Source organism: Falco punctatus, assembly GCF_963210335.1.
Source record: "Falco punctatus genome assembly, chromosome: 4".
NCBI classification, from domain to species: domain Eukaryota; kingdom Metazoa; phylum Chordata; class Aves; order Falconiformes; family Falconidae; genus Falco; species Falco punctatus.
The window spans coordinates 47,502,776-47,527,358 of record NC_137583.1 but is presented as its reverse complement, the minus strand read 5'-3'; the positions used below and the strand labels follow the sequence as shown (position 1 = coordinate 47,527,358).

Here is a 24,583-nt window from a genome sequence, read left to right as displayed (position 1 = left end):
AGGGATGTGAAAGCGATGCCGGGGCTACGGGCAGGGGCACCGGGCTTGTAACCCACGGCCCTTTGGGGTTAGTTAGTGTGAAACACGCAATGCGGAGCTGGAGAGCAGGGTTAGTGCTCGTGGCCATGCTCCCCTGCAGGCTGGCATGTCCAGGCACAGGACCTGGGGCTGGATGAGGCCCCCGAGCCCCCGCTGCACGTCGTCTGGCTTTGCCGGAGGAAGCTGGGGAGGGATTTTGTGCAAGTTGATTCCTGTAGGATTTTGTTGCCACAGTGAGTGTGGTGGCTGGGAGCCGTTTCAGCCTGTGAATTCACAGTCTGGTCACTGCTCTGTTTAGCTTTAGTCTGCCTGAAGTCCCACCCCAGTTCATGCATTTAAGCAAGAAAAGCAGGGAGGGGAAAAATAACCCAACACCACAAAGCCCTGCGAATCCCAGCACTGGGGCTTTTCATGCAGCTCTCTCGCCGCGCTGGCAATTTTAACTGGAGGAAATGACCTCACCTGGAGGTCCCCAAGGCCACCGCCGGCTCGGCCGGAGCTGCCGGCGCAAGGGCTGGGGCCACGGGGTGGGGAGGGGGGACCTGGCACTGATTTACTGTTTCCTGCAGTGCTTGGCCGGCGGCCCCCGGCTCGGCCGGCTCCCCCACACGCGGCGGGGCTGGGATGCTCTTGGCCGGTGTGGGGAAGAGCACAGTTGGCTTTTCACAGCCTCCCCCCGCACCGAGTGGGGAAATGAAAGATTTGGAGGGGCCAGAGCCACTCCTGGGGTGAAACTTGGCCCCTGGGGGCCCAACAGGAGATGAGGGTGGGCGTGTATCTGCGGATGGGGGAGCAGGGTGGCGACGCAGCAAGGCGAACTCCCCCCTGCTTTGCAATCCTGGTCCGCTCATCCCTGCTGTTTTATTCTTCTTATTTTCGCTCTGGATTTATTAAATGGATGTTGCAGCTCGCCGCGCCCCCCCCGCGCCCGCTCCGCTGCTGCACAGCTGCCTCGCGTGCTGGCCAGGTGCCAGCCCCTGGCAGATGGCGCGGGGCTATTAGACGTGCTTCATTCGATTCCCTGTCCCAGCTCCCGCTATTTAATCAAATTATAGGAAAAGTCAATTTACTGGATTCTTGTTCTTTGCAGCCTCCTCCATTCCCCTGCTCTCCCCGGCCGCACGCGCTGCCCACGCGCGGCTCCGTGTGCCCGCAGCACCCCAGCACCATCCTGCGACGCCACGCAAAGGCAGAGTGCCCTGATTTTTCTTTCTTAAGCGAGGGGTGAAGGGCAGCTGCCATCATCTGTCAGGTTTTTCCCTTCCCCCTCTTTTCTTTTTATTTCTTCTTTATTTTCCAAGTTGCCCAGTCTCAGTCTGTAGCACCAGTGGCTTCCAGCTCCCCCTCGCCCCGCGGGGTCCAGTCGCCTGCTGCCCAAGAGCTGATGGGTGGCGAGGGGCTGGGGCTGCCCCTGGGGCTCTGAACCCCCCCAGCTTTGAGAGAAGCTGCTCTGAGAAGCAGGAACCTCGGCTGCCAGGGGGAAAATGAAGTTATAAAATGAAGTTACATATTTAAGTGTGATTGCTGGTGCTTTGCAGAGCTTTTTGTTTTGCTTTGGTTTTAACCAGATAGGCTAAAGACCCCTATTTTCTATTATCACCACCGCCCCCCCCCAAAAAAAGAAAAATTCTTGATGTTTGGGGCAGTTACAGAAATAAAGAGCGATTTTTGCCCCTTCTTGCTGGGTGAGGACAAGTGGTCAGAAGAAGCTGGCTGGGTGTGGGGAAAGAGAAACTGGGGGCAGGTTTCCTTTCCAAAGAGAGCTGTGTCTTCCAGGCAGAGCTGGCAGAGCATGCCCGGCTGGCCCCTGCACCCTCCTCTGCTTTCGTGTCTACTTAAAAAAACACGATTAGTGGTTTCAGAATGAATCAATGGGTATGAAAATAAGCTGTAACAAAAGTTCTCACGTAATTTTGAGTGGCATTTCAGTTTCTTTGTGTATTGAATTTCTGAGTTTAAAAAAAAAAAAGTGTTTTTGCACTGGCAGAAGATGGTTTTCGGTAAGGGCTTTCTAGGATGGGTTTGGTTAATTTAGAAGAAAAAGAAAAAAGCTTTTCTTTTGCTCTATATGCTGTTAAATAACATAGCTCAATTAATTAAATAACATAGCTGGAGAAATCCGGTCAGAAGCTCTCTGAGAGCCATCCCCTCCCATGTGACATCCCCTCTGAGGAACCTGCTCAGCCCTCAGCTTCCCCCGTGCCTCAGTTTCCCCTCAAGCAGGACGGGCTGATTTCGGTGAAGGGTTTGAGCAGAGGCAGCTGCTGCCGTCACGGTGCATGCGGCAGGGCCGGCGTGGGGGTGAGCAGGTCCCGAAGCCTAGCTGGTCCCCGTCGGCACCTTCCTTGGGTGCGGGGTTATAGCACAGAGAAACGATGGCTTTTGTGGTTACCCATAAAAAGTTACAACCGCAGAAAAAGGAACTAGAGCAGAGAGTTGAAACTTCTGCTGGCACCGCGGTGCGTCTTCTGCCGGAGGGGGCTGCGGGGATCCGCGCGGTTCCGGGAAGGCAGACGGGCTGTGTCTGCACCATGGCCCCGTCCCCTGTGCCGCTGTCGTGACTTTGGCGTCCTTGCCCCCCCCGCCTCGGCTTTGCTGTGGGACTCTGTCATCCGCTATAATGAATAAAAGCGAAGCAGCGTGGAGCGGGGTGGCCCATGGGGAGGATGTGGGGCCGTGGAGTGGCCGAGCACTTCTCTTCAACCTCTTCCCTGCCCCACAGGTGTATCCATCCAACTCAGGTGATGACTACAGCAGGGATCCAGCTGGATATACTCCCTCGAAACCTCCCAGCACTGTGTATCCCGGAGCCTTTTATATGGCAGGTGAGTTGTTACCAGCCCCGGTGTCCTGCGGGCTGCTCAGAGCAGGGGCTGCCTGGCCCATTGCAAACAGCAGGAAGAATTGCACAGCACTTGAGATGGAGGGAGCTTGGGGCAGGAGTGTTTGAGACACGAAGCAGCCCCAAAATGGCTCTGATCTGCTCGGTGGGTGATGCTTGGCATAGGCAGGATGTGGTGGGGACAGACGTGGCTTCTCAGCCTGGGTGGACTTGTCCCTGTGTGGGCTGCTGCCTCAGCCCTGCTCAGCTCTGCTTTTCCTTCCAGACGGGCTCCATAACTCGCCAGACCTGTGGAGTTCACCGGGTGCCATGAGCCAGTCGAGTTACGGTGCCATGCTGGGCAGCTCCTCCTCCCCGCTCCCACAGTCCAGCGGCTTCAACAGTTTACATCAGCACGAACGCATGGTAATGCGTCCCCGCGCTGCCCTGTGGGCGGGCTGGGGGGCTCTGCTTGGCTGGCCAGTGGCAGTGTTGTCACCTCGTCCCAGAGCTGTCGGCTCAGGGCGGCTGCCGACAGGGAGGACCTGGGTCCTGGCCAGATGCCGAAGCCCGGCAGCCTTTCGAGGGCACTTCTCACCCCTCTCCCCCTCTCTGCCAGAACTACCAGCTTCATTCAGGAGAGGTTAACGGCGGACTCCCCTCTGTGTCTGGCTTTTCCTCTGCCTCCACGCCGTACGGTGTCTCCAGTCATACGCCCCCAATCAGTGGCACAGACAGCATGATGGGTACGTACGGCCCCCGGGCGCATGGTGGTCCCCAGCGTGACCCCCCTCGCTCCGCTGCCTTGCAGAGCCTTAACTGGAAAATGCAAACCTCAGCTGCCCGAGCCTGTGATGCCTGTGTCTGACGTACCCAGGCACTATTTATCCCTTGCGTGTCGCCCGTGCATGGGGTGACTGCGTGGGGAAGAGGCACGGCGAGGTTTTTGCTGCCGGACAGCTGGGCAGGCTGTAGGAGACAGGGTGCTGGCTTGAGGGTTTACACCTCGCTGGGTGGATCTGGGAGGAGACCAGGAGCTGTGACATTATCTCCGGGAGGTGCTGTGGCTTGAATGAGTTGCGGGAACAATTTGCACCTGCGTTGAGGGAAGGCGGGGGTTATGTGTGAAGCTGTTTGGCTAAAACCGGAACAGGAATGCTTGTGCTGCATTTGGATACCATGTTAAACCCCCGAGTGCTTTAATCTCTAACCCTGCTGAACCTGTTACAAAACCTGTTACTGAAATGGATTCGTGTTCCCCAGGAAATGAGGATCTTGACCTTGATTCATAGAAAACCCCTTGTTTAGAGGAGGGGAAGCAAGTTGGGCATTGTAGGGGCTTAAGATGCCCTGTGAAAATGGGCTGTGCTGCAGCAGAGATACCTGATCGCTGTTGATGGTATGACAGTTTTGACCCAGTGTCTTATAAAGACGTTCCTGCAACCCCGTGGGTGCCTTCATCTAGGCTGCTCTGAGCTGGGCATCCGTTTAATTTTCAAGCAAAGCAGTAAGAGCAAGAAATTTCAGTCTCAGAGCCGGTGACCCCAGAGAAGGGCTTGTACAGGTGCCTTGTCCTGCTGGGTTTCTGGCACCCTGGCAGTGATGTCTTTGTCCTCTCTCGGCAGGTAACAGAGGAACCACAGCTGGGAGCTCAGGAGATGCGCTCGGGAAGGCACTAGCTTCAGTAAGGGTTTCTGCCGATCCTTGACGCTGATCCCTGTCCTGTTGCAATGTTGGACCTCCCCTCTGTAACAGGGACCCCCTAGGCAGCAGGGAAGATGGACATATTGAGAAGTTTGGGTGAATTCACCCCAAAACCACAGCAGCCTCTGAGGAGGGAGGGTTTTCCCTGCTGTGTGCGCTGCCACCCTGTGTCCTGGCGCTGTGCAAAAGCACCTTTGGGCAGCTGGGGAAATTATGGTGGCCCCACAGACCCATGCCATGGACCCTGCTACTCGTCTGGCAAGATGCAGCCCTCGTAGCAGGACTTGCAGGTCCCAGTAGTCCTGGCCCTGCATGTGCTAGTTCAGACTGGAAGGCACTGGTCCCACGGGGCTATCAGAACTTGAAGTTGCCTCTGTCCCATTCAGTGCAGGGACCTTTGCTTCGCCAGCACTACACCCTGCAGCAATTTTCTGGGGCTCTTGCTTGCTTCCAAGGTGGGACCTGAAGAATGGAGGCTGTAGCTGCAGGGGTGGCAGCAGTGGGGACAGAGAGAGACCCCAGCATTAATGGGGGAGCTGCGGGGGGACTGGTGGGCTGGGAGCTGCTGTGGATCTAGGAAGGGTCCTGTGGTCCCATTGTGTGGTCCTCACTGCACCTGGGCTCGGCGATGCTGCTGGGGAGGGGGAGAGCCATTGCAGGGGTGGGCGCTGCTGACCATGCCTTGCTTCTCTCGCTCCAGATTTATTCCCCCGATCACTCTAGCAATAACTTCTCGTCAAACCCCTCTACACCGGTCGGCTCCCCTCAGGGCCTTGCAGGTAGGTAAAAAACGTTGCTCTTCACGTAAAGGGGGATGTCAGGTTTGCCTTTGGGGGGGTCCAAGGCAGTGTACATCCCAGGTCAGCCCCAGACCCTCATTAAAGACACTTTTGGCAATCTTGCCAAATCCAGTTTATTTTTAAAAGCAGGAGAGTGAAGAGTAAGGACAAGCAAACTTGTAGAACTTGGACACACAGTTTCACAGGAGACGTTTAAGCCCTTTGCTGTAGTCGGTTGTAGCTTTCCCCCCATTCAGAGCTGTTCAGATGGACCCTGTCCACGAGTGTCCCGTCCCAGGGAGGCTGGGGGGGCTTGTCCCTGGTTTTGTCTCCCATGGAAGGAGCACGGTGGGAACTGTGAAGCAGCCAACTAGTTAAAAACCATTTTCAGCACCCCTAGAAAGCTCTGCTGCCATCCAGCAGGAGAGGTCTCCTTTCTGCCCAGCACAGCTGGCACCAAAGGTCCTCAGTGCCCGGGGTGCGGAGCACTTTGCACCCCCCAGCCCGCTGCTCCCCTGGGGTGGGAGCAAGCACAGCGTGTGTGCTGGCTGCCCGCTCCCGGGGGTGACAGAAATTTAGAAACCTCTTGAGGTCTGAGGACCTGAGCTCAGTTTCCTGCTGAGGCAGAGCAGAGGCCAGCCGGTTGCGCCGTTCGGTGCCGTGGTGGCCCACCCCGTGCCGTGGTGGCCTGTGCCCAGCTTGGTGGCCCAGCTTCTAGCCCCATCTAGCGGCAGCCAAGCCTGGTCCCAAGCTTTCCCCGTTTGTTTGCAGGCACATCCCAGTGGTCGCGAGCGAGCGGACAGGGTGCCTTATCTCCCAGCTATGAAGGGAGCCTCCACACTTTAGTAAGTGATGCTGCAAGACTTCTTTGCTCTTCCGTCCCTTGTGCACCTGGCAGTAAAGGACTCTGGGGTACATTCCTCTCCCCTAAACATCTGGGGCCTGAAGGAGGGTGGCCGGTCAATAGATGGACATGGTTAGAAGCAGCTGAGCGAGTTGGGCTCTGCTTCCCTGAGCCTCGATGGAGCTTCGCTGCCCTGCACCCACCCCCTGTGTACGGCCCGTGTACGTCACGTCTGGCCCAGCCGAACAGATTTGTGGCTGGGTTCTGCCTCCCTGTGCTGGGCAGTTCCACTTTTGGGACTCCTTGTGCCTTTGGGGGACAGCACTGCCTCGCGATAGCTGAGCACACGATTGCCCCCGGCTGTTCCGTGGCGCAGAGAGCTGCAGTGGGCGCCGGCTTTACAGGCGTTAACGCAGACCTGTTTCTCTGTCCTGTCCTTCAAGCAAAACAAAATGGAAGACAGGTTGGACGAAGCCATCCACGTGCTGAGGAATCACGCTGTGGGCCAGACAGCCGCCATGCCGAGCAACCATGGGGACATGCATGGGCTCCTGGGCTCGGCACCAGCCCACAGTGCCACCGTGGGCAGCCTGGGCCAGGCCTTCCCCGCCTCGGTCATGTCCCTGGGGAACAGGCACCCGAGTCTGGTAAGTGCGGAGGCATCGTGTCAGCTGGCAGGGACATGCCAGGGACAGATGTCATGGGGTGCCCTGGCATCTGGCGATGTTGCCCTTGGTGTGAGAATAGCTCGGTGTGGACCAGCTTGGGTCAGCTGTGGCAGCTTTGAGCAGGTGACGTGCCCAGAGGTACAGTGGCTTGCCACGTTCATGCAGGGAGGGTTGAATCCGCACTCAGCGCAGTGGTGGCTCTAAGGCACAAGCCCATGTGCAGTTCATTCATGCCCCTTCTCAGGGCAGGCAGAGGTGGTGAAAGCTCTTCTTTCCCTGCAACGTGGATGGAAATCCCTCAGGACAGCTTCAAGCCATCACTGGGGGATACAGGGAGAAGGAGGAGAGGGATCTGGCGCAGGGCAGGACTGCGGGTATAGAGCACCAGGTATCGCCAGGACTTCTCTGCTCTGAACTGTTCGGGCAGGCACCGCATCCTTCCGTGCATTTGGGGGGTGCTGATATGTGGGGGCTCATTCAGGCTCCAGGGAGCGTGGCAGGTCAGGTCCTGGGTGCCCTGAGCATGTGGATGCTGGGTTCCCATGCTGGGCCACCACGATGCCCCTCTTGTCCAGAGGCTGATGACCACAGAAGCGCATTTTTGGCAGAGCTGGTTGCCTGCTGCAGCAAACAGTAACTGGTCTCTAGTCTCCCTAGAGAACCAGATGTGCTTCCTTTCCAAACTCCCCAGACTCCGCTACTAAGCGATGAATTACCCGTGTCCTCTGTTGCAAACTGCTGCCGTCTGCATGCAGAAACAGGAGTGTTTGCGGCAGGGCTGGCTCCATCCTGCTGGTCCCTGGCCAGCTTAGTGCAGCCTGGGGGGGTGGGCTCAGAGGGGCTGCCTGATGCTCCCCCTTTTCATCCAGGCCCTTTGGAGTGAAGGTCACGCTGCTGGGATGTCCCTTGCTCTGGTGGCACTGGGGAGGTGGCAGAAACCTTGGTGCTTGATGGAGATGGGATATGTGCAGCCCAGGCAGGGTGTCCTCTCCAGTGTGCCAGCCTCATGTCCAGGCAGAGAGAGGCTTTTCCATGGTGGGGGGAGACAGCACTGATGGGGGCTTTCTGCTTGGTCCAGCTGATGTGCAGGGCATGGAGCTGCTTTCTGCAGTGCCCCTGCCGTGGCCCCGGGGGAGAGCTGGTGCTGGAGCAGGTTGGCTCTTCCCTCCGGCATGTCCACGCTCCGGGTGGTGGGAGTGTGCGAGGGGACACGCGGTGCCACCTCAGCCTGGTCTGCTGAGTCCTGCCCCCTGTGCTCGGGGTGACCATGCCTGTGCCCACCGGCCGTGACACTCCCACCCCCTCAAGGCTTGCTTTGCTTGTTCTGCTGTAGGTGGGAGGAGGTCACCCCGAAGATGGGTTGTCCAGCAACCCCAGCATGCTCCACAACCACGTCGCGCTTCCGTCACAGCCCAGCTCGCTCCCTGACCTCAACAGGCAGCAAGACACGTACAGCGGTAAGGCAGCTCTGCACCCATGCACGGTTGGGGCTCGCCTGCTGTGGGGGTGATGCAGGGCACCGTTAGGTCCAGCCCTGGGGGGAGATGGGTGCTCTTGCAAGGTCAGGGCTTCCTTGCAGCACCTGCAGGGCACTTTCTACCTTGAGCTTTTTCCAGAGGTTTGAGCTACATGTTCCTGTCCCTCCTGCCAGCTGTGGGTGCACAGAGCCCCTGGGCCCTGCTCTGCTGGGGGAGGTTGAGTTCTGGAGGGCCTAGGAGGCGTGGGGGAGAACAGGGAGTGGTGGCAGGGCAGAGGCAGCATCCCTCCAGCTCCTCTGGCTGCAGACAGGCGATGCAGGATGAGTCGGGGTGGCCACACACTGGCAGTGCAGCACAGCAGGAGCAGGGCCTGGGGACCCCCCAGCCCTCCGTGTGGGTTTGGCCCCTCCAACCATCGTCTGGCTCTGCTTCCTCAGCAGGCTTGTCAGGGGGTCTGGGACGAAGCAGCGTCTCCACAGGAACCAGCGAAATAAAGAGGGAAGAGAAGGAGGACGAAGAGAACACATCAGTAGCAGATAACTCGGAAGAGGAGAAGAAGGAGCTGAAACCCTCCCGGAACAGAACAAGGTGCTCTTTGAACAGGTCTCTCCCTTCACTTACTCTGTTACCAGGCTGGGGGCGTTTGGGCTGGGGTACAGCCACGGTGACCCACCAGGCGCTGGGCTCAGCCTGGTTAGGCTGGGGGTTGTCCTGCGGCGCAGAACCGCCAGCCCCTGCCCGCTGCAGGAGTCCTGTGTGTCCTCGTACAGAGGCAGCACAGCCTGGACTCCTGCTGCTTCCCCGTGGCCAGCCGCTTTGGGCCGTGCCAGGGAAGGTTCCTGGCCACCCTTTCCTGCTGGCTCCCATCCCCATGGCCACAGGCCTTCCTGGCGCTGGTAAAGCAGAGGGCGTGCGCCTGACCTGCACAAGCTGCACCCCCCTGCGTGGTCACTCAGGGCGTAGCTTGTGGCTGTGCATGGGAAGGACGGACCGAACGCTCAGCTTCCCTCAGCCAGGGGTGGGGAAGGCTTTGACCTCCTCCCTGCTCCAGGTCGTCTCCGCGGTCTGCTTCAGGCTGCTGTATCCTCTGTCACATCCAACCAGATCTGTGGCAGTGGATCAGGTAGAGTCCTTCCAGCGTGCGGGCTTATCTGCAACCTCGCCATCGGCTCGGAGACCTCACCAGGGTGATGCTGCCCGGAGGGGCAGCGCCAGCTCCACTCCTGCCAGACTGCAGCCACCTTCTACCCTGGTGGTCTTCCCAAAACGCCAGCTTGGGACACCGGTGTTGGCCCCCTCACCTTCTCCGGGCCACGCTGCAACCTCCTGGCAACAAGCTCAGGCCTTAATCGCATTGTTGTGGTTTCTATCCTTGCTGTTTAAAACCAAAACAAGCAAAGAGGCAGAAGAAGGGCCTTAACTGCTTCTCTCCAAAGTCACTGCGTGTCCCCGTGTCTGAGTGTGGGGCACTGGGCCAGCATGTCCTGGTGGGAGCACGCAGGGTGCAGCGCCCCGGCTTGCACGGGGCTTGGCATCTCGGTGCCTCAACATGTGTTTCTTTTCTGTGAGTTGACCAGTGCTGAGAGTGCACACGAGGAATGTCCCTGTCTCGTTCTTATTTTAAACCATTAGTCAAGATGAGGATGAGGAGGACGATCTTCTTCCCCCAGAGCAAAAAGCCGAGAGAGAGAGAGAAAGGAGGGTCGCCAATAATGCCCGTGAGCGCCTGCGGGTCCGTGACATCAACGAGGCCTTTAAAGAGCTCGGACGCATGTGCCAACTCCACCTAAACAGCGAAAAACCGCAGACCAAACTGCTAATCCTACACCAGGCCGTATCAGTCATACTGAACCTGGAGCAACAAGTTAGAGGTCAGTGAGGGTCCCGGAGTGGTGATATTTTACGTATCTGATCGGCACGGGGCTGTCTGTCTGTCTGTCTCCTGTGACGTGCTGTGGTGCCTCGCACTGTCTGTCTCCCCTGTGGCCTTGAGTTCCCAAGGCTGTTGATGTCTTTTTTTTTTTTCTCCTTTTTTTTTTTTCTTTCTTCCCCACCCCCCACCCCCCATCCTCCCCCGTCCCCCCCTTTTTTGCATCCCTGCTGTTCTTTGTTCCCCACTGCCACTCTGCGTGCTGCATGCTGGTCCCGGAGGGGGCACCTGCGCCGTCCTTGCTTTCCTGCAGCCAGGCATTTTGCTCAGCTGCTTGGCCAACAGAATGAGGGGGGCGGTGGGGAGGGGGGGTGGAAATTCAAACCCCAAACCCAGCAAATCTGCCAGAGGGGCCCAGATCTGACGTCTCTCTGAGGGCTGCTCCAAGCACAGAGCCCATCTCTGCCTGCAGCTGCAGCAGCAGTGAGTGACGCCCTGTCCTCCCTGCCCGCTCTGCGCTCCTGTCCCCACCGCTGCACCCTAGGTTGGTGGGCACCCGGCAGACCCCTGGGGATCGCTGGAGCCGTGCGAGGGGCAGGGGACGGAGACGCTGAGCCCAGGGCTGAGCAGCCCTTGCTGCCTGTACAGCCAGGGCTCCGGTGCAAGCTGGGAGCGCTGCCCATCGCTAGCAGAGCCCGGAGCTGCAGGTGTGCGCACGCAGGCTCTCCCCCTGGCCGGGGCACGCTCGCTCCCTTCCCCGGCGCGTGTGCCCATCTCTGCTGCTGGTGCTTGTCCCGGGTGCTGCGTCCCAGCGGGAGGGGAAGCGGAGGCCTTGGCTTCCTGCTCTGGAGGACTTTGCTGCTTTGTTCCTGCATCCCGCAGTGCATGCTCCCGCTCCTGGCCCGCTGCTGCTGGGGTGCCGTGGCAGGTTAACCCCCTTTCTCTCTGCAGAGGCTGTTGTAACACGCATCGGTGGTTTGTGCCTGGCTGTGCTTCTCTCTGCTGGCCTCTGCTGTTGCATTGATGTTGGAGTCCTTTGTGCCTCTCTTCAGTTTGTAATTTTTTGCCTTTCATAACATGTATATTTTTTCCTGTCTCTTTTTTAATTTCCCTTTCCTTTTTTTTTTTTTTTTTTGAGTTTTTATTTTTTGGTTCTGTTCTTTCCGATCTCCTACAGACAGTCCCCAGCCGTGACCTCTCGGTGGTCCCACTCTCTACCTTGTACTTGCTGCTTGCGGATCGAGGCAGGAGCCGAGGGGCGGCGGGGGGGCAGGGGCTAGACAGAGTTGGCACCGTGTTCACTTTGGTCTCCCACGCTTGTCCCTTTTTAAACCCTTCTTGGACGCAGCCGGGGAAGCGAGCCGAGCCCCACGTGCTGCCGGCAGCAGGCAGATAGGGTGCCCCTTCTCTGGTGGTTTTGGCCTTTGGGCTGCTTTGCAGGAGAGAAGCCGACCCCCACGTCCCCTCCTGCAGGGCTGCTGTGGGAGGGGGCCATCGGTCCCCGTGTGCCGTGGGCTGCCAGGATCCTCCTGCTGCCATCAGCGACTAATGGGGTGTGAAGGGACAGGTGAAGATTGAGGGGTGTTGTGGGGGTCAGTGCCCCCTTTGAGCAGGGCACAAGGCAGCCAAGGCACCGCACATCACTGTAACCCAGAGGACCCCGCACGGCAGTGCAGTTGTTGGTGGCAGGGAGACGGCTCCATCCTGCCCCGCTGTGGCGTGCAAAGCGCTGCTGGAGCTGTGTCTGCACTGCGGGGAGCCGCCAGCCTGTGTTCGGAGGAACGAGCGGGGCAGGCTCAGGTACTGGGGTGGCTGGTGGCTCCGCTCCCCCTGGCCACCCTGGGCGCGCTGGAGAGAAAGTAGCGGTGCCGGTCGGGGCACCAAGGCAGTGAGAAGGGGACACAGGCAGGGACAAGGTAGCAAGGAGAGGAGGCAGGCAGGGGCAGTGAGCACAGGCACATGCTTGCCTGGGGAGCCCTTGCTTTGCTCCACGCAATCGGGCACCGCCTGGAGGCTCTCCAGCCCCCCCGGCACACCCAGGAAGGCTCTGATGCTGCGGCCCCTCTTCGCTGAAGGCTTATCCCTGTAGGGCTCCCCTGGAGCCAAAGGCCAGTCTGTCCCAGTTCCAGGTCTCACCCAAGGACCCTCCTCAGATAGGTGTCTTTCCTGCAAGAATTTTTGCTCTGGGGGAGAAGGTCGTCTGTACAGTAAATTGGGGTTTGGAGGAGATGGGCTGCAGGTGAGGCCATGGTTTAAGATGCTGCCAGCACGACTCTGCCTTCTGCCCTTGTCACTGTGTGTTTTGGACACCCCTGGGGTGCTGCCAGTGGTGGGGGCTCTCCCAAAGCTCCTGGCCGTGCCTGGAAAAGAAAATCACCCCCTTCCAGAGTGATTTTAGCTGTGGTGAAAGACTTGGATTCAGTGTCTGTGCATCTGAGACTGACCCTCGGCAGCAGCCAGGGCACTTGGCTCCTGCCCCTGGTACTGCCCCCCAACCCGTAAGAGGGTGCCAGGCCAGGCTGCCTCGCACGGCTGCCCCAGGTGCCTTCCTTGGGAGGATTTTGCTGCAGATGGGATTTTTGAAGGAAATCTTACAAAGAGGGATTTGCTTTCTGTCAAAAAGTCTTCCCTTGGGGGATGAAGCCGATGTTTTTGGCTGAGACCACCCCCGGAACTTATAGTTTCAAAGCAAAAATGAACAGGAAGGCAAAGTTTTGCAGAGGGGAGAAGGTGTCGGTGTCGATCCTGCATCCACTGCCCACCCTCACCCCCGGCAGCACCCTCTGGCCCCGTGGCCGCCTGGCCCCGTACTGGCAGCACCTTCACGTGGCTCGCAGAGGCAACACGCAGCCCAGAGAGCCTGGGCTGCTCCAGAAAGCGCCTGAGACCAATTGGCTTTGCAAAGTGAGGCTGTTTGAGCCGTTTCCAGTGGACACCAGAAGCACTACCAGCACGGCAACGTATAGCCCCCCTCCTTGGTACCACCCCCCTGACTAATCCCTGTGGTGCTATGAACCCAGCAGTACAGACGAGGCCTTGTCACTGGAGGACAAAGATCTGAGGGACCGGGAGAGGAGAATGGCCAATAACGCCAGGGAAAGGGTGCGTGTGCGGGACATTAACGAGGCCTTTAAAGAACTGGGACGCATGTGTCAGATGCACTTAAAAACGGACAAAGCACAGACCAAACTGATCATCCTACAGCAAGCGGTGCAGGTCATTCTGGGCCTGGAGCAGCAAGTACGAGGTATGGTACCAGCTGGCAGGTGCATTTCGGGGCCTTTCTCTTCCCCCCACATCTCTGTGTGCGTGTGCATCTCTGTTGTGACTCCTGCTTTCGGCGCGAGGTCGTGTGTTTGCATTGCCAGCAGCACCCTCGGCTGCACCACGCGGCAAGCTGAGCTTTCCAAAGCCCCGGCCTGGGGTAGATTTGAGGCCGCTCTGTCCGTCTCCCCTCATGCTTAATGGGGAATTTGGCACCTGGATCCCATTAAGCAGCTTTGGAAAACTCAGTCCTGGGCTCCGAGAGCTGGCTGAGGCACTTGGGGGTTTTCTGTAAGCAAGCACATGTTTAAATTGGCACGGTGTTTCAGCTGGGCAGGGGGTTTTGCTCTAGCAGGGGTCCAGCCAAGTTACTGCAGCCACTGCAAGGAGCAGCTTGCACTGAGGTTGTTTCCTCGCATGGTCCCGTGTGTCTGTCCTGGGACTCTGTCCTCGCTCTCTCTTTGGGATGCTGCTACCGTGCGCGACGCTGTTGCCCAAACTGAGGTTGCTTCCTTCCCTCCCTTGCTGTTTTTGGCATAGAGCGCAATCTGAACCCTAAAGCAGCCTGCCTGAAGCGTCGGGAAGAGGAGAAAGTGTCCGGAGTAGTAGGAGATCCCCAGATGACACTTTCAGCTTCACATCCTGGTCTAGGAGATGGTCACAACCCTGTTGGACACATGTAAAGGTACCGTCCCCCATCGCATGATCCCAGCACCCTGCTGCAGCTCCAGCCTGCTGCCAACGCACGCTGCTCTGCTTTGGCTGCTCAGCCCCATGTGCTCAGCACCAGCCAAGTCCTTCTTAATTTACTATAAGTAAATGACTTGCACACGCATGTCACTTGCTCCTCCGTGGACATCCAGAGCCTCTGCACCACAGGAGAGGTGCAGCCATGTAGCCAGGACGGAGGGTTTTGGTGCTCCCACCATCCTGAGTGAGCTCAGCTCAGCTCTGCTCTGCACCTCCCAGCCCTGCCACAGCTGGCTACTGGAAACCAGCAACTCCTTTGTCCGATGGCTCTATGGGAGGGAATGGGCAGGTCCTAGAAATGCCAAGAGAGACACAGAAGGTGACATTCCCCACCCCCCAGCAAAACCGTGGCAGGCGCTGCTGGGCTGTCTGCATTTGAAAGGGAACATGGTGCGTGGCCAGGAGCAGCTGAGCCTGTTGGGCTGTGACAGGGGTGTCAGCGAGGGACTGAGCAGACCCACAGCGGTGGGGCAGAGGCTGAACCCCCTCAGGCACGTGGAGGGGCTGTGGTCCCCTGACATCCCCTGTGCTGGTGGCTGCCTGGGGCTGCCCTGGAAAAAAAAAAAAGGCAAAGCTGTTGTCTCAGCAGAATAGCGAGCTCATGTCTGGGCTCCGCTGCAGCCACATCGAGCCTTGGGGCTTTCTTGGGGCTTGCGACACCCCCCACCCTTGCAGGGAGCAAAGTTTTATTCTCATTTGGGTTTCTCTCACTTCAGGCTTTTGTTTTTTTCTATTTGTAGATCTTCTTGTTCCTCTGGATACGGAGATCTGTAGGAAGAAAACCCTCGGTGTGACCTGCAACCTTCTCGAACCATAAACTTTAGTACTGCTAATACTGACACACATGGACGGATCCTGGCATGACGTAAGGGGTGGAAAAAACACTTTGTCAAAAACAAAACGAAAACAAAAAAATTGCCTTAAGTATAAAGTGCAGAACAGTCAATACATATCACTCAGTTAGGAGGGGGTGGCGTGTTCTCTTGGCTTGTTCACAAGCAGCCAGCAGCAAAATTGTGCCTAAGCTTGATATTTCTTTTTTAAAAAAAAAGAACATTAGTTATGAGATTTTTTATGTAGAACAAATAGCAATGCCTTTTGGTTTTTTTTAGCTTCTTTTGCATATGTTTTGTAAGCAACAAAAAGAATTTTTTTTTGTATAAAAAAATGTCTTGTACCCCATGCTTTTCTGCTGCTGTTTCTATAGTTAACGTTGCATCTTTAGGATCAACCAGAATATTAAAATTGTATTAAGAGAGACTGGATATAAAGAGAGGAATTCTCAGATTCGGCTCTGAAAGCCACTAAAAGCGAATGTAGCCACAGCGAGGGGATGTTCTTCCTTGCCTGGCTTGTACCTTCCATTATAAAAAAAACAAACTCGTGCTGAATTCACCATCTCTTTGCTTTGGCCGCTTCTGATTTGAGAAAAGGAAGTTAAACAGCAAAGCAAGTAGCAGCAGTATCCCTCAACGGTGCTCCCGCTCCCCCTGGGAGGTGACCGAGGTCCATCGAGGGTCTCTGCAAGATTTGCTTTACTGTCGGAGGATCCTGGAGGCCATGGTCCCACCTGGGAGAGGAGGTGCCCCACGGCTGTCCCAGAGCATCGTGATGGGGAGGACGAACTGCCGGGAGAGAGTGGGCCTTGGGGGGGTGAAAGAGAACCGAGGGACTAGGGCGCTTCCAAGGTAAGCAACGAAGCCACACGGATGCAAGAGGAAAGCCGGGGCCGGAGGAAGGCACCTGTTGCCCACGCAAGAGCTAATGCCGCTGTCGGGGCAGCACTGAACAAAGAGGAACTGAACAAAGCTGGAGGAGTGGGAAGAGGCAGAGGCGGACAAAGCAAAGGCAGCAGCGGGACACCAAGCCCCCTGCCCCTGCAGCAGACGGACCCGCAGATGCTGGCAGCGGGAAGGGGAGGCATTGCTGCGCTCGCTCCAGCCCTCAGCAAGCCGCCACCGGCAGCAGGATCCCAGTCTCGACACGGCTGCTCCCCGCACTGGAGTCACCACCATCGGCAGTGCAAGATGCTGCAGGCTTGGGGAGAGGGGCGGTGTCGCACGCCACCTTCACCCGCTGTCCTATCTCCAAAGCGTCCTTGGAGGCAAACTGGGCTCGGCATGCTGCCTGGCATGCCGTGGGGACGCAGAGTGGCCGCTCTCACCTGCACGTGGGCTCCCCTCTCCGTGCTGGAAAGGAGGGGAGCAGCAGGCGCCCATCCTGTGGAAGATGCTCCAGCAGCCAAGCTGGGCCAACGATCCCTTTGCTCCAAGGGCTTCCCAGAGTCACTCCAGACCGCTCCAGTGTGCTCAGCGGGAGGAAGACCCCTGGCAGCCCCACCACAAGGCAGGGTGCCCCAGAGATGTGGGATCAAACAAAGGTGCTTGGTGGTGCTGAGCTGCAGCAGCCGTTCTGGAGTTGGCAATAGAAAAGCGTCCATTGGGAATTTATTCTTGTTTCTTCCTTCTCCTTCCCCTTCAGAAACATTTTGTCCGTGGTTCTTCCGAGCTGTGCCGGCAGACAGGGGATGTTACATCCCATCTCAGCGGTGTCAGTGGTGCTGTCGATGTGGGGCCGGCTGCTGCCCAGAGCTGCCTGGCAGAGCCCAGGCAGGCAGGATAGCTTGTGGGGCACAGGTACGGGCCTGGGGGTACATGGGGATGGTGAGCACGGCAGGACCACCAGCCGCAGGGTCCATTTCCCCCCTCTGCTTCTCTGGCCTGTGCTCCTGGGGAAGCTGTGTTGTTTAGGCACAGGGAAAGGGAAGGACTGGCAAACAGGATTAGGTCCTGTGGCACTTCCTAGCAACCTCAGGCTTCGGCAGAACCTCCTGGTGCTCCTCTGTGCTTGTAGCTATACTTTGTACTCCAGCAAAGCCTGCGGGAAATGCTCAGGACATCGCTCATCTCCCACCTACACCGGGTACCGTGGGCTCAGCCCCTGTAGCATCTCAGAGAGGAGCCACTTCCAAGTGCCAGAGCTGTACGGGACCATCTCTCCCTGCTGCCCCTGGCATTGCCCTGGGGCTCTGCAACATCCAGCTGTAGCTCTGAGGCTTTTGGGTGCTTCTGGCTTTCCCTGCCCACAGCCTGCCGCTCCCACCATCGCTTCTGTGTGGTGAGACCTGAGACAGCAGCAGGCTCCAGCTCTGTCCCCAGAAAGGCTTGGAAAGGTCAGTGGCTGTGGTCCCTGCAGCCCAGGAACACGTGTTCTTCTCGCCTGTGTCAACAGACATATTTCAGCCTAATTAGCTCGTCAGGTTATGACACTCTTCCCCTCCCTTGGGTTATTCTGCCTGCTTAAGCACTGAGCAGTGTGAGACGGATGAGGTTTTCCACCGTGTGTGACAGCCTTGCCCCTGTGGAGCTCCCCTGCAGCAAAAGCCATGTCTTCCTGAAGCATCCTGCTGGGTTGGGTTGTGCTTCAGATGCTGGAGCGAGTTTGGTTTTCGGGGATGGTAAAACACGCAGGGAGGGGGGCAGTGCCCCTCCATAGGCCCAGATGCTCAGACAGCCCCGACTGATGCTCTGGGGTAGGAACCGGGGACGCATCGGCTGCTCTCTGCAGCCTTAAGAGGCTGCTTCATCCCACAAACATTTCTGCTTCATCAGCAGGATGGTGCTGGACCCAGCAGGGCGCTCACTGCTTGGGGTTTTCTGCTGCCTCAGTGCTGCTGCCCCAGGACCAGGGAGGGATGGAGCAATGTCCCAGCCCTGGCAAGCTTGAAATGGTATAAAAAAATTTGAAAGTGCTTCCCCAACACTTCCATTTTGCAACAAGAATTTGAGTAGCAGTCATGTACAACTGGATTTAAAGACAAGAGATTGTAGTCAACAAAAATCCAGAAAGTCAGCAAAATTGGAAAATTGAGAAGATTTATGATTTGTTCAAAATTTTGCTGAACTCCTTCATCCCTTCCGAGTCCTGGCTGATGCTTTGCAGGCCAAGGGGGACTCCTGATGAGATGCAGCCTTTCCCGTCATCCCCAAGCCACCAGGCTTTGCAACAGAGATGGGGCTTTTCATCTGCATTGAGGTGATCTAGGTGCTGTTTTCTCGACAACAAAACCAGCTGACTTCTGTGGCGAGGCTTGGATGAAGGTCCTTGAGCTTAAAGCCCCAGTGCCAGGGTTTGGAGGAGATCTTGGATCCTCCAGCAGGGAAGTGTGATGTCAGGGGCTGGTGGTGCTGTGCCCGGGAGCTGCCTCCATGCCACAGGGTGCTTTGGGTGCTGTCGTGCTTGCTGTGGGTGCCTCGGTGGCATCTCTGCTCTCCAGGTGCACAGGGAGCAATTTTGGAGTGCAGCAAGGAAAAAAATAACTTTGGCTTGCCCACTGTGTTTGGCACAGTGTGAATGTGGTGCCTGTAACCTGCTAGGGAAAGTGGCTTTTCTGAAAATGAGCAGTCAGCTGCTGTCCCAAAATACCACCCTGAAATACCAGCCTGTTGCAATGAAACTCTCCTCGTCAGGGGGGGCCAGGGTCTGCGCCCTCCCCAGCCCCCGGCTCTGCTGGCATTCAGCCCTGCAATCTTAGGGATCACTTTTCTCTCCAAACCGCTTCTCTGCGTGTCCCTTGCACCAGTGCTTCTGTAAAGAGAGGTGTCGCGGCTGGGTGACGTGCTGCGGGGTGGCATTCAGCTTTCTGCTTCCTCTCTCAGCCTTGCATGCGTGGGGTCTCCTGGGCTGTGCGCCCCTCGTCGCTGGGGGCCACAGAGCCTCCGCAAAGCGTCCTTCATCAGAGAGAGAATTGGCAGAGGGGCCGCCTTCCCCTGGGTGCATTGTCCTGTTTCTCCTTTCCCAGGCTGCAGTAGCTGAGCTGCATCGTGGTCAAACAGCAGAACTGGGGTCTGTGGTGCAAGGGACCTCCTCTTTCCCCCCTCCCGAGCTGCTCCCTGTCTCCCTGCACATCCTACCCAAGAGCTCTGCATGCCGCCAGGTGCTGGGGAGTGTCTGGAATCCAGTTTATTAACAGTAAAAATTGCAGATTTTTGTTCGGTTCCCCCCCCCCCCGCCTTCTTCACCTGCTTTTGCCCCAGAGCAAAACAGCTGCAGCCTCCCAGAGACTGCACCTTTATGGTCTCGTACCGGCCGCACTCGGCATTGTCGGGAGGCAGTGGCAGTCTGCCTGCTCCCGCTGCCAGCGCCCTTGGGGAGCAAAATTCCAGCTAACCCCCTGCTTTGGCAGTTGCTCCCCTGCCTGCGACCCACTAGTCAGACCTACTGGCTTGAGTTCAGCTCCAGCTCTTTGCCAACATCTCCTCGGGCTCTCTGCTTGTACGGCTCGCGCTGGTGTCCTCTGGAGGTGTGCTGGCAGGAGGGACAGGACCTGGGACATCAGGGTCCCAGTCTGTGCCCCTCCTGCCTGTGCTGAGCGGCAGCCTGGGAGCAAGGGGTGCAGCAGTGGCTGGGCAGACGGTTTGCAGGCGTCGGGGCAGTTGATCTGGCTGTTGGGGGGCAGGTCCCTGCCAGCCCCCCATGGTGGGGTTGACTTGCTGCCCCATCCCTGTGCGCCGTCGCGCCAGGGCCAGGGATCTGAGTGCTTTGCAGTTGGGGTTTTTGCTGTCTCCAGCAGCGAAGTGCAGAAGCACGATGTGAAACCTCCCCGGCTGTGGCTTCAGCGAGCCGGTTTCCCCCCTAGCCCCTGTCGGTGATGAGCCCGTTTCCTAGAGGTTTTGCACTCTCTGCCTGGTAGCAGTTGAGCAGGAAGGGCAGAAGCAGGCTGGGATTTCCCCAGGAGTCTACAATTTCAGGTTCAGTGCAGAAGCCGCTCTCAAAGGTCCTTTGTGTCTCATGCGTGTACCCAGTGAAGCCAGCAGAGCCTTTGGGCCCTGGACGCTTGCAGCGTGCTTCAGCGCATCCTCCCCGTGGGCAGGCAGGAGGCCCTTGAGAGACAGGAGGCTTCTGAAGCCCCCAGTCCCCTGCACCCCTGAGCTTTGGTGCCATGGGGAGGCTGCCAGCTCCGGTGCCTGTGGCCCTGTTGTGTGCTGTGCTGGTGACTGGGCTAGCTGGCTCCAGTTAAAGCGAGCCCCTGGCATGGGGTTTGAGCAAAGAGCTGAGAATGGGGAGGTGAGGCAAAGCTGGCACTGGAGTTGGGCCAGGGCAAGCCATCAGCCCCCGAGGTGCAGCGCTGGCTAACCTGGAGCCAGCTGTGGCCGCTGGATTCCCCTGTTCCTGCTCGACACCAGCAATAGCAAGACCTGCTTTCCATATCACAAGCTTGCACAAGTTCTTTACCCTGTTAAATCCTATGCAACCCCCTCTCCTCTCCCCTGGGACTCTCCAGATCCCATCCCATCCCATTCTCTGTGCTCTTGCCCATGACAAGTTCCTACTGCCTGCTGCTCTCAGGGTCCGGCTTGATTTCTAGCAGCTCTGAAAGCATTTCAAGACTTGTGCCCTGGAGCTGGGCGGGTGGTGGGGTGGACGAGGGCTGAGATGGTGGGAACACTCCTTCTAGCTCATGCTGCAGGAGCTGAGCACTGAATTGGAGAAGGCAAGGCCTGGTCCTAGGGCTCCTCCATGCACCCTTCACCCTCCTGTGCCTTCTGCTCAACGCTTGGTGGCTCGCTGGCAGCACCCTTCATCTCACCCAGCACCCCTGAACGGAGATGCTGTGTCCCACCTTGTTGCTCCCGGGTTCTGTGGACCGTTTTGCTTATGCCTAAGCCTCAGGCTTGGCTTGGCTGCCCTTCCTTCAGCTGCCTCAAGCCTGACGGTGTGTTTCCCTTCCTCCTGTGCTCCCCAGTCTCTCCAGCACCTCTGAGCCATTTTCCTTCTCATGCAACCACCGTGGGTTTCTTCGTGGCTGGGGTAGAGCCTTGCCACCAGCTGCCCGGAGGTGGGAGGGTTTGGGAGGTGGACACTGCGGGTCAGTCCTGCGGCACGGCTGTCCTTGGGGCAGGCGGGGGGGGAACAGGGTGCTCGGTGCAGAGGTTCAATGATCTTCAGGGTGATGCCCCCCTCTGGGGAGCCAGCAGCTGCAGTGCCTTTACCTGCGGGACTCCCGCGTGAGCCGAGCGTGGAGGTGGGCTCTGGGCAGGAGGGGGGTGCAGGCTGCAGGTGTCCTTTCTGCTGGACCTTCTGCGTCCATCCTGCGTCCCACCCTCAGGGGCAAGAGGCAGCCCTGCCATGGGCCTCTGTGCTGGTATTTCTATTCCTCTTGCTTTTGTACGCCTCTTGCTCCTCAGGTCTTGCAATACCCACCCCGGTCCAGCCAAGCACCCACCACGGAATAAAATTTGTGCCCTGTTTCTTGGCACAGCGCAGCTGCCGGCACCAGTACGGGAGTGCAGAGGAGTTTGTGCTTCAAAATAGGGTGTCCTTTGCTGAAGAGCATCCCAGAGCCCCACATCCCTGGGCTGTGCCCGAGGGGACCGTGGAGCTCCCTGCAGCAGCGAGCTGGGAACGCCGTGATTCCCCCTTCCTGGTGCCACGTCTTCCCAAATCACTTGAAACCCACCAGCTTTTTTGAGGAAACCTGGTAACACGGGGCCTCTTGGGGAGGGAGGGAGCTGTGGGAAGCTGTGCACCCTCCAACCGGCGGTGCTTAATGTGTCGGGAGAGGAGAAAGAGGCACCTGGTGAAGCGGAGCAGGGATGACCCCAACCATATGCTTGGACCTCGTGGTCTGCAGAAATGACCCATTTTTATGGAGGGCTCCAGCTTGTTGGGGAAACAAAGTGTTACTGGGTTGCTCTTTCTATATATTTTTGTAGGACGGGGCGGGGGGTGGGAGAGCAGATGGGAGATGCCTGCGGAAGTTTATTTTTAACCCCGTAGAAAGTTTTGGGTTGTTTTTGGGTTTGGGTTTTTGGCCTTTAAAAAAATGGTCCTTGCTTTTGATGTTTATGCTGCCTACCTGTAAATCCAGATGTACTTAAGTGGCTGAAATCCTTGTTCTTAAATCAGATACACATTATAGTTTTGAACTATATATATAGTAAATATATATATATATATGCCTAACCCAGCAAAAAAAAAAACATAAAAAAAATAAAGTATTTGGGGGTGGGGAAATGTGTTGTTCTTTGAAATGAATCACAATTGGGGGATAAAATTGTGTTTCTGAGTGCCTCAAGATATGAATTGTTTTCATTTTTTTAAATAATTTTATACAAGTGTCAAAACAGCTGGCTGGATTATTTGGAATTTTTAAATAATCCTAACTTTTTTAAAGTAGATTTTGAGAACTGTCCTGTATATAACAGTAATGTAGCAATAAATGTGACATTTTATAACAATATTACTTTTTTTCCCCATATCTGTTTTTCAGATGTTGTATACCTATGAATGAAAAGTTGTAATAAAGGTTTTACCTTGTACTAAAAAAAAAAAAAAAAAAAAAAAAAGACGAGACAGGTTTTCCAACACTGTCCACTCTCGCTGCTCCTGTGCTCTGGGCACAGGTCTTGCCCACCCAAAACCATGAACTCGTGCACTGCGAGTGCTTCTGACCCCCCTGCACATGGCCTCTGGTGAGGGTCTCCAGCGCTGCCCATCACCGTGGGATTTGGGCACTTACCCCTGCTGTGCTCAGTGGGGTCCTTTACTGCCTCTGGGTGCTGCTCGCGTGGGGCAGGGTGCCTTTTAGCCCGGGTTACACGTGGCAGGGATCTCTTCTTAATTTTTATTGCTGGAAAAATTTGCGTTGAGAGTGCGGCCCCTGCCTGGCTGGAAGGAGGGGGTGTTGCAGCATGGCGGCTTGGGCAGCATCCAGTGAGGGTGGTATTGGTAGGGTGCAAGTTGGAAATCGGGTCAAACGCACCCAGCCTGTACCAGGAGCCCAGCACAGACTGGTAATGCAGGAGACAACGTGGCAGAGCATTTACGAGGGTTTAAACCTTGCAAGAAGGGGCTTGATCCAGTACCAGGAGACAGCCCAGCCTCGTAGGTGCTCACCCTCCCAGACTCATCTGTGGAGGGAGGCTCTGCCATGGCGGGGATGAATCATGTGGGATCTCTCTCCATCACCTTCTGCCAAGGGCTCAGCCCTGGCCACAGCATCTTCAAACCACTGCTGTGGGGCTGAATCATGTGGGATCTCTCGCCATCACCCTCTGCCGAGGGCTCAGCCTCAGCCACAGCATCTTCACACCACTGCTGTGGGGCTGAATCATGTGGGATCTCCATCACCCTCTGCCGAGGGCTCAGCCTCGGCCACAGCATCTTCAAACCACTGCTGCGCTGTGCTGCCCAGCCAGGCTCTCCCTGCTCTCAGCCTCCAAGCTTCACCACACAGGTGTTGCCCCCCTCATCGCAGGTGTTCCCCCCCAAATCATCAGCCCTCGTGGTGGCTGGGTTAGCCCTCCACCAGCAGCTCGCTCAGTGCGTTAGAGACAAACTTTCGGGGGGGAACCAGAGCTGCATCCAGGAGCACCGAGCCTTCGCGGATCCTCTGGGAGACCCTGGTTCTGAAGAGGAGATGCTGCCTGAGAGCATCCCTCCTTTCTCATTTTTGCTGCCTGTGCTGCTGCAACTCGGGACTTGTCCGCATAGGGCTGAGCTGGAAAACCAGTCCAATAACTGAGCAGTGGCTCTGGCCACCAGTTGAATCTCCCTAAACCCTGGCTGCCCTTCTCTTGGCAGTGAGCAGCTCTGAGGCCGGGCACTGCCCTTCCTGAGCTGCACCGAGTGCATGGAATGAGGGTCCTTTAAATTCTGGGTCTCCTGGTCTGGGCTGATCCTCATCCTCTTCGCCTTCGCTCCCTTGATTTAAAGAATCAATTAGCAATATTCGAGTGAGCGGAGGTTATCTTTATTCGGCAGCGCTGGGTGCATGGGGGATCGCTCCACCGAAGTCATGCACCCCGAGGGGATTTTTCAGTCCCCTCTTTATACAAGCAACTCATACATATTCATTAATTTCCCAGGAATTCATTTACATATTCATTACAATTCCAGGAACTCATTTACATATCTCACTAAACTAGTGACCATGATTTAATTCCTTGTCTTTGCCACGTTGTACAAACCACAGGAACTTAGGACCAGATAGCCTTTTTAAAGGTGACAAATCCAAGGACTTGGCAATTAGTACATCCCGCATGTTAGCAATAAGGGCCCTTGGACGTTTCCCAACTTTCAGATAAACATAAGTACATCATCCTATAGATAAGTGGTACATCATTCATCATTCACCCTCCCTTGCGCCTCGGTGGTGGTGGCAGCCCAGCCGCAGGCAGCAAGCAGCCCAGCGCTGCAGGATCCCGTGTCCCCCGGGATTTTCTGGAGGTTCAGGAGGGGCTGAGTGGCCCCGGAGCGAGGCCTGGGGGATGTTGTGGGATTGGTGGTGGGTTTAGGACCCTCTGCTGAAAAAGCTGGCTCAAAACCCCCGGCCCAGCTGGGAGAGGCTGGGCCACAGGCGGGA

General features: G+C 57.0%; 1 protein-coding gene across 9 annotated transcripts in view; it reads left to right on the top strand.

Moving 5' to 3' along the window:
* Nucleotides 1-22,459, top strand: part of TCF3 (transcription factor 3) — an 80,358-nt gene extending 57,899 nt beyond the window's left edge. For 2 of the 9 annotated variants that reach the window (XM_080383041.1, XM_080383040.1), the window contains exons 9-20: nt 2,762-2,864; nt 3,147-3,286; nt 3,480-3,606; nt 4,486-4,544; nt 5,265-5,343; nt 6,115-6,188; nt 6,631-6,834; nt 8,189-8,312; nt 8,771-8,936; nt 9,966-10,204; nt 14,008-14,152; nt 14,958-22,459. In XM_080383041.1, coding sequence (XP_080239167.1) covers nt 2,762-2,864; nt 3,147-3,286; nt 3,480-3,606; nt 4,486-4,544; nt 5,265-5,343; nt 6,115-6,188; nt 6,631-6,834; nt 8,189-8,312; nt 8,771-8,936; nt 9,966-10,204; nt 14,008-14,150 — 1,458 coding nt within the window. In that variant the 3' untranslated portion in view covers nt 14,151-14,152; nt 14,958-22,459. Of the gene's footprint in view, nt 1-2,761; nt 2,865-3,146; nt 3,287-3,479; nt 3,607-4,485; nt 4,545-5,264; nt 5,344-6,114; nt 6,189-6,630; nt 6,835-8,188; nt 8,313-8,770; nt 8,937-9,965; nt 10,205-13,223; nt 13,451-14,007; nt 14,153-14,957 lie in introns of all 9 variants that reach the window. The other 7 variants (XM_080383042.1, XM_080383046.1, XM_080383045.1 and 4 more) reach the window with 7 other exon arrangements.
* The last annotated feature ends 2,124 nt before the right edge of the window (nt 22,460-24,583 follow it).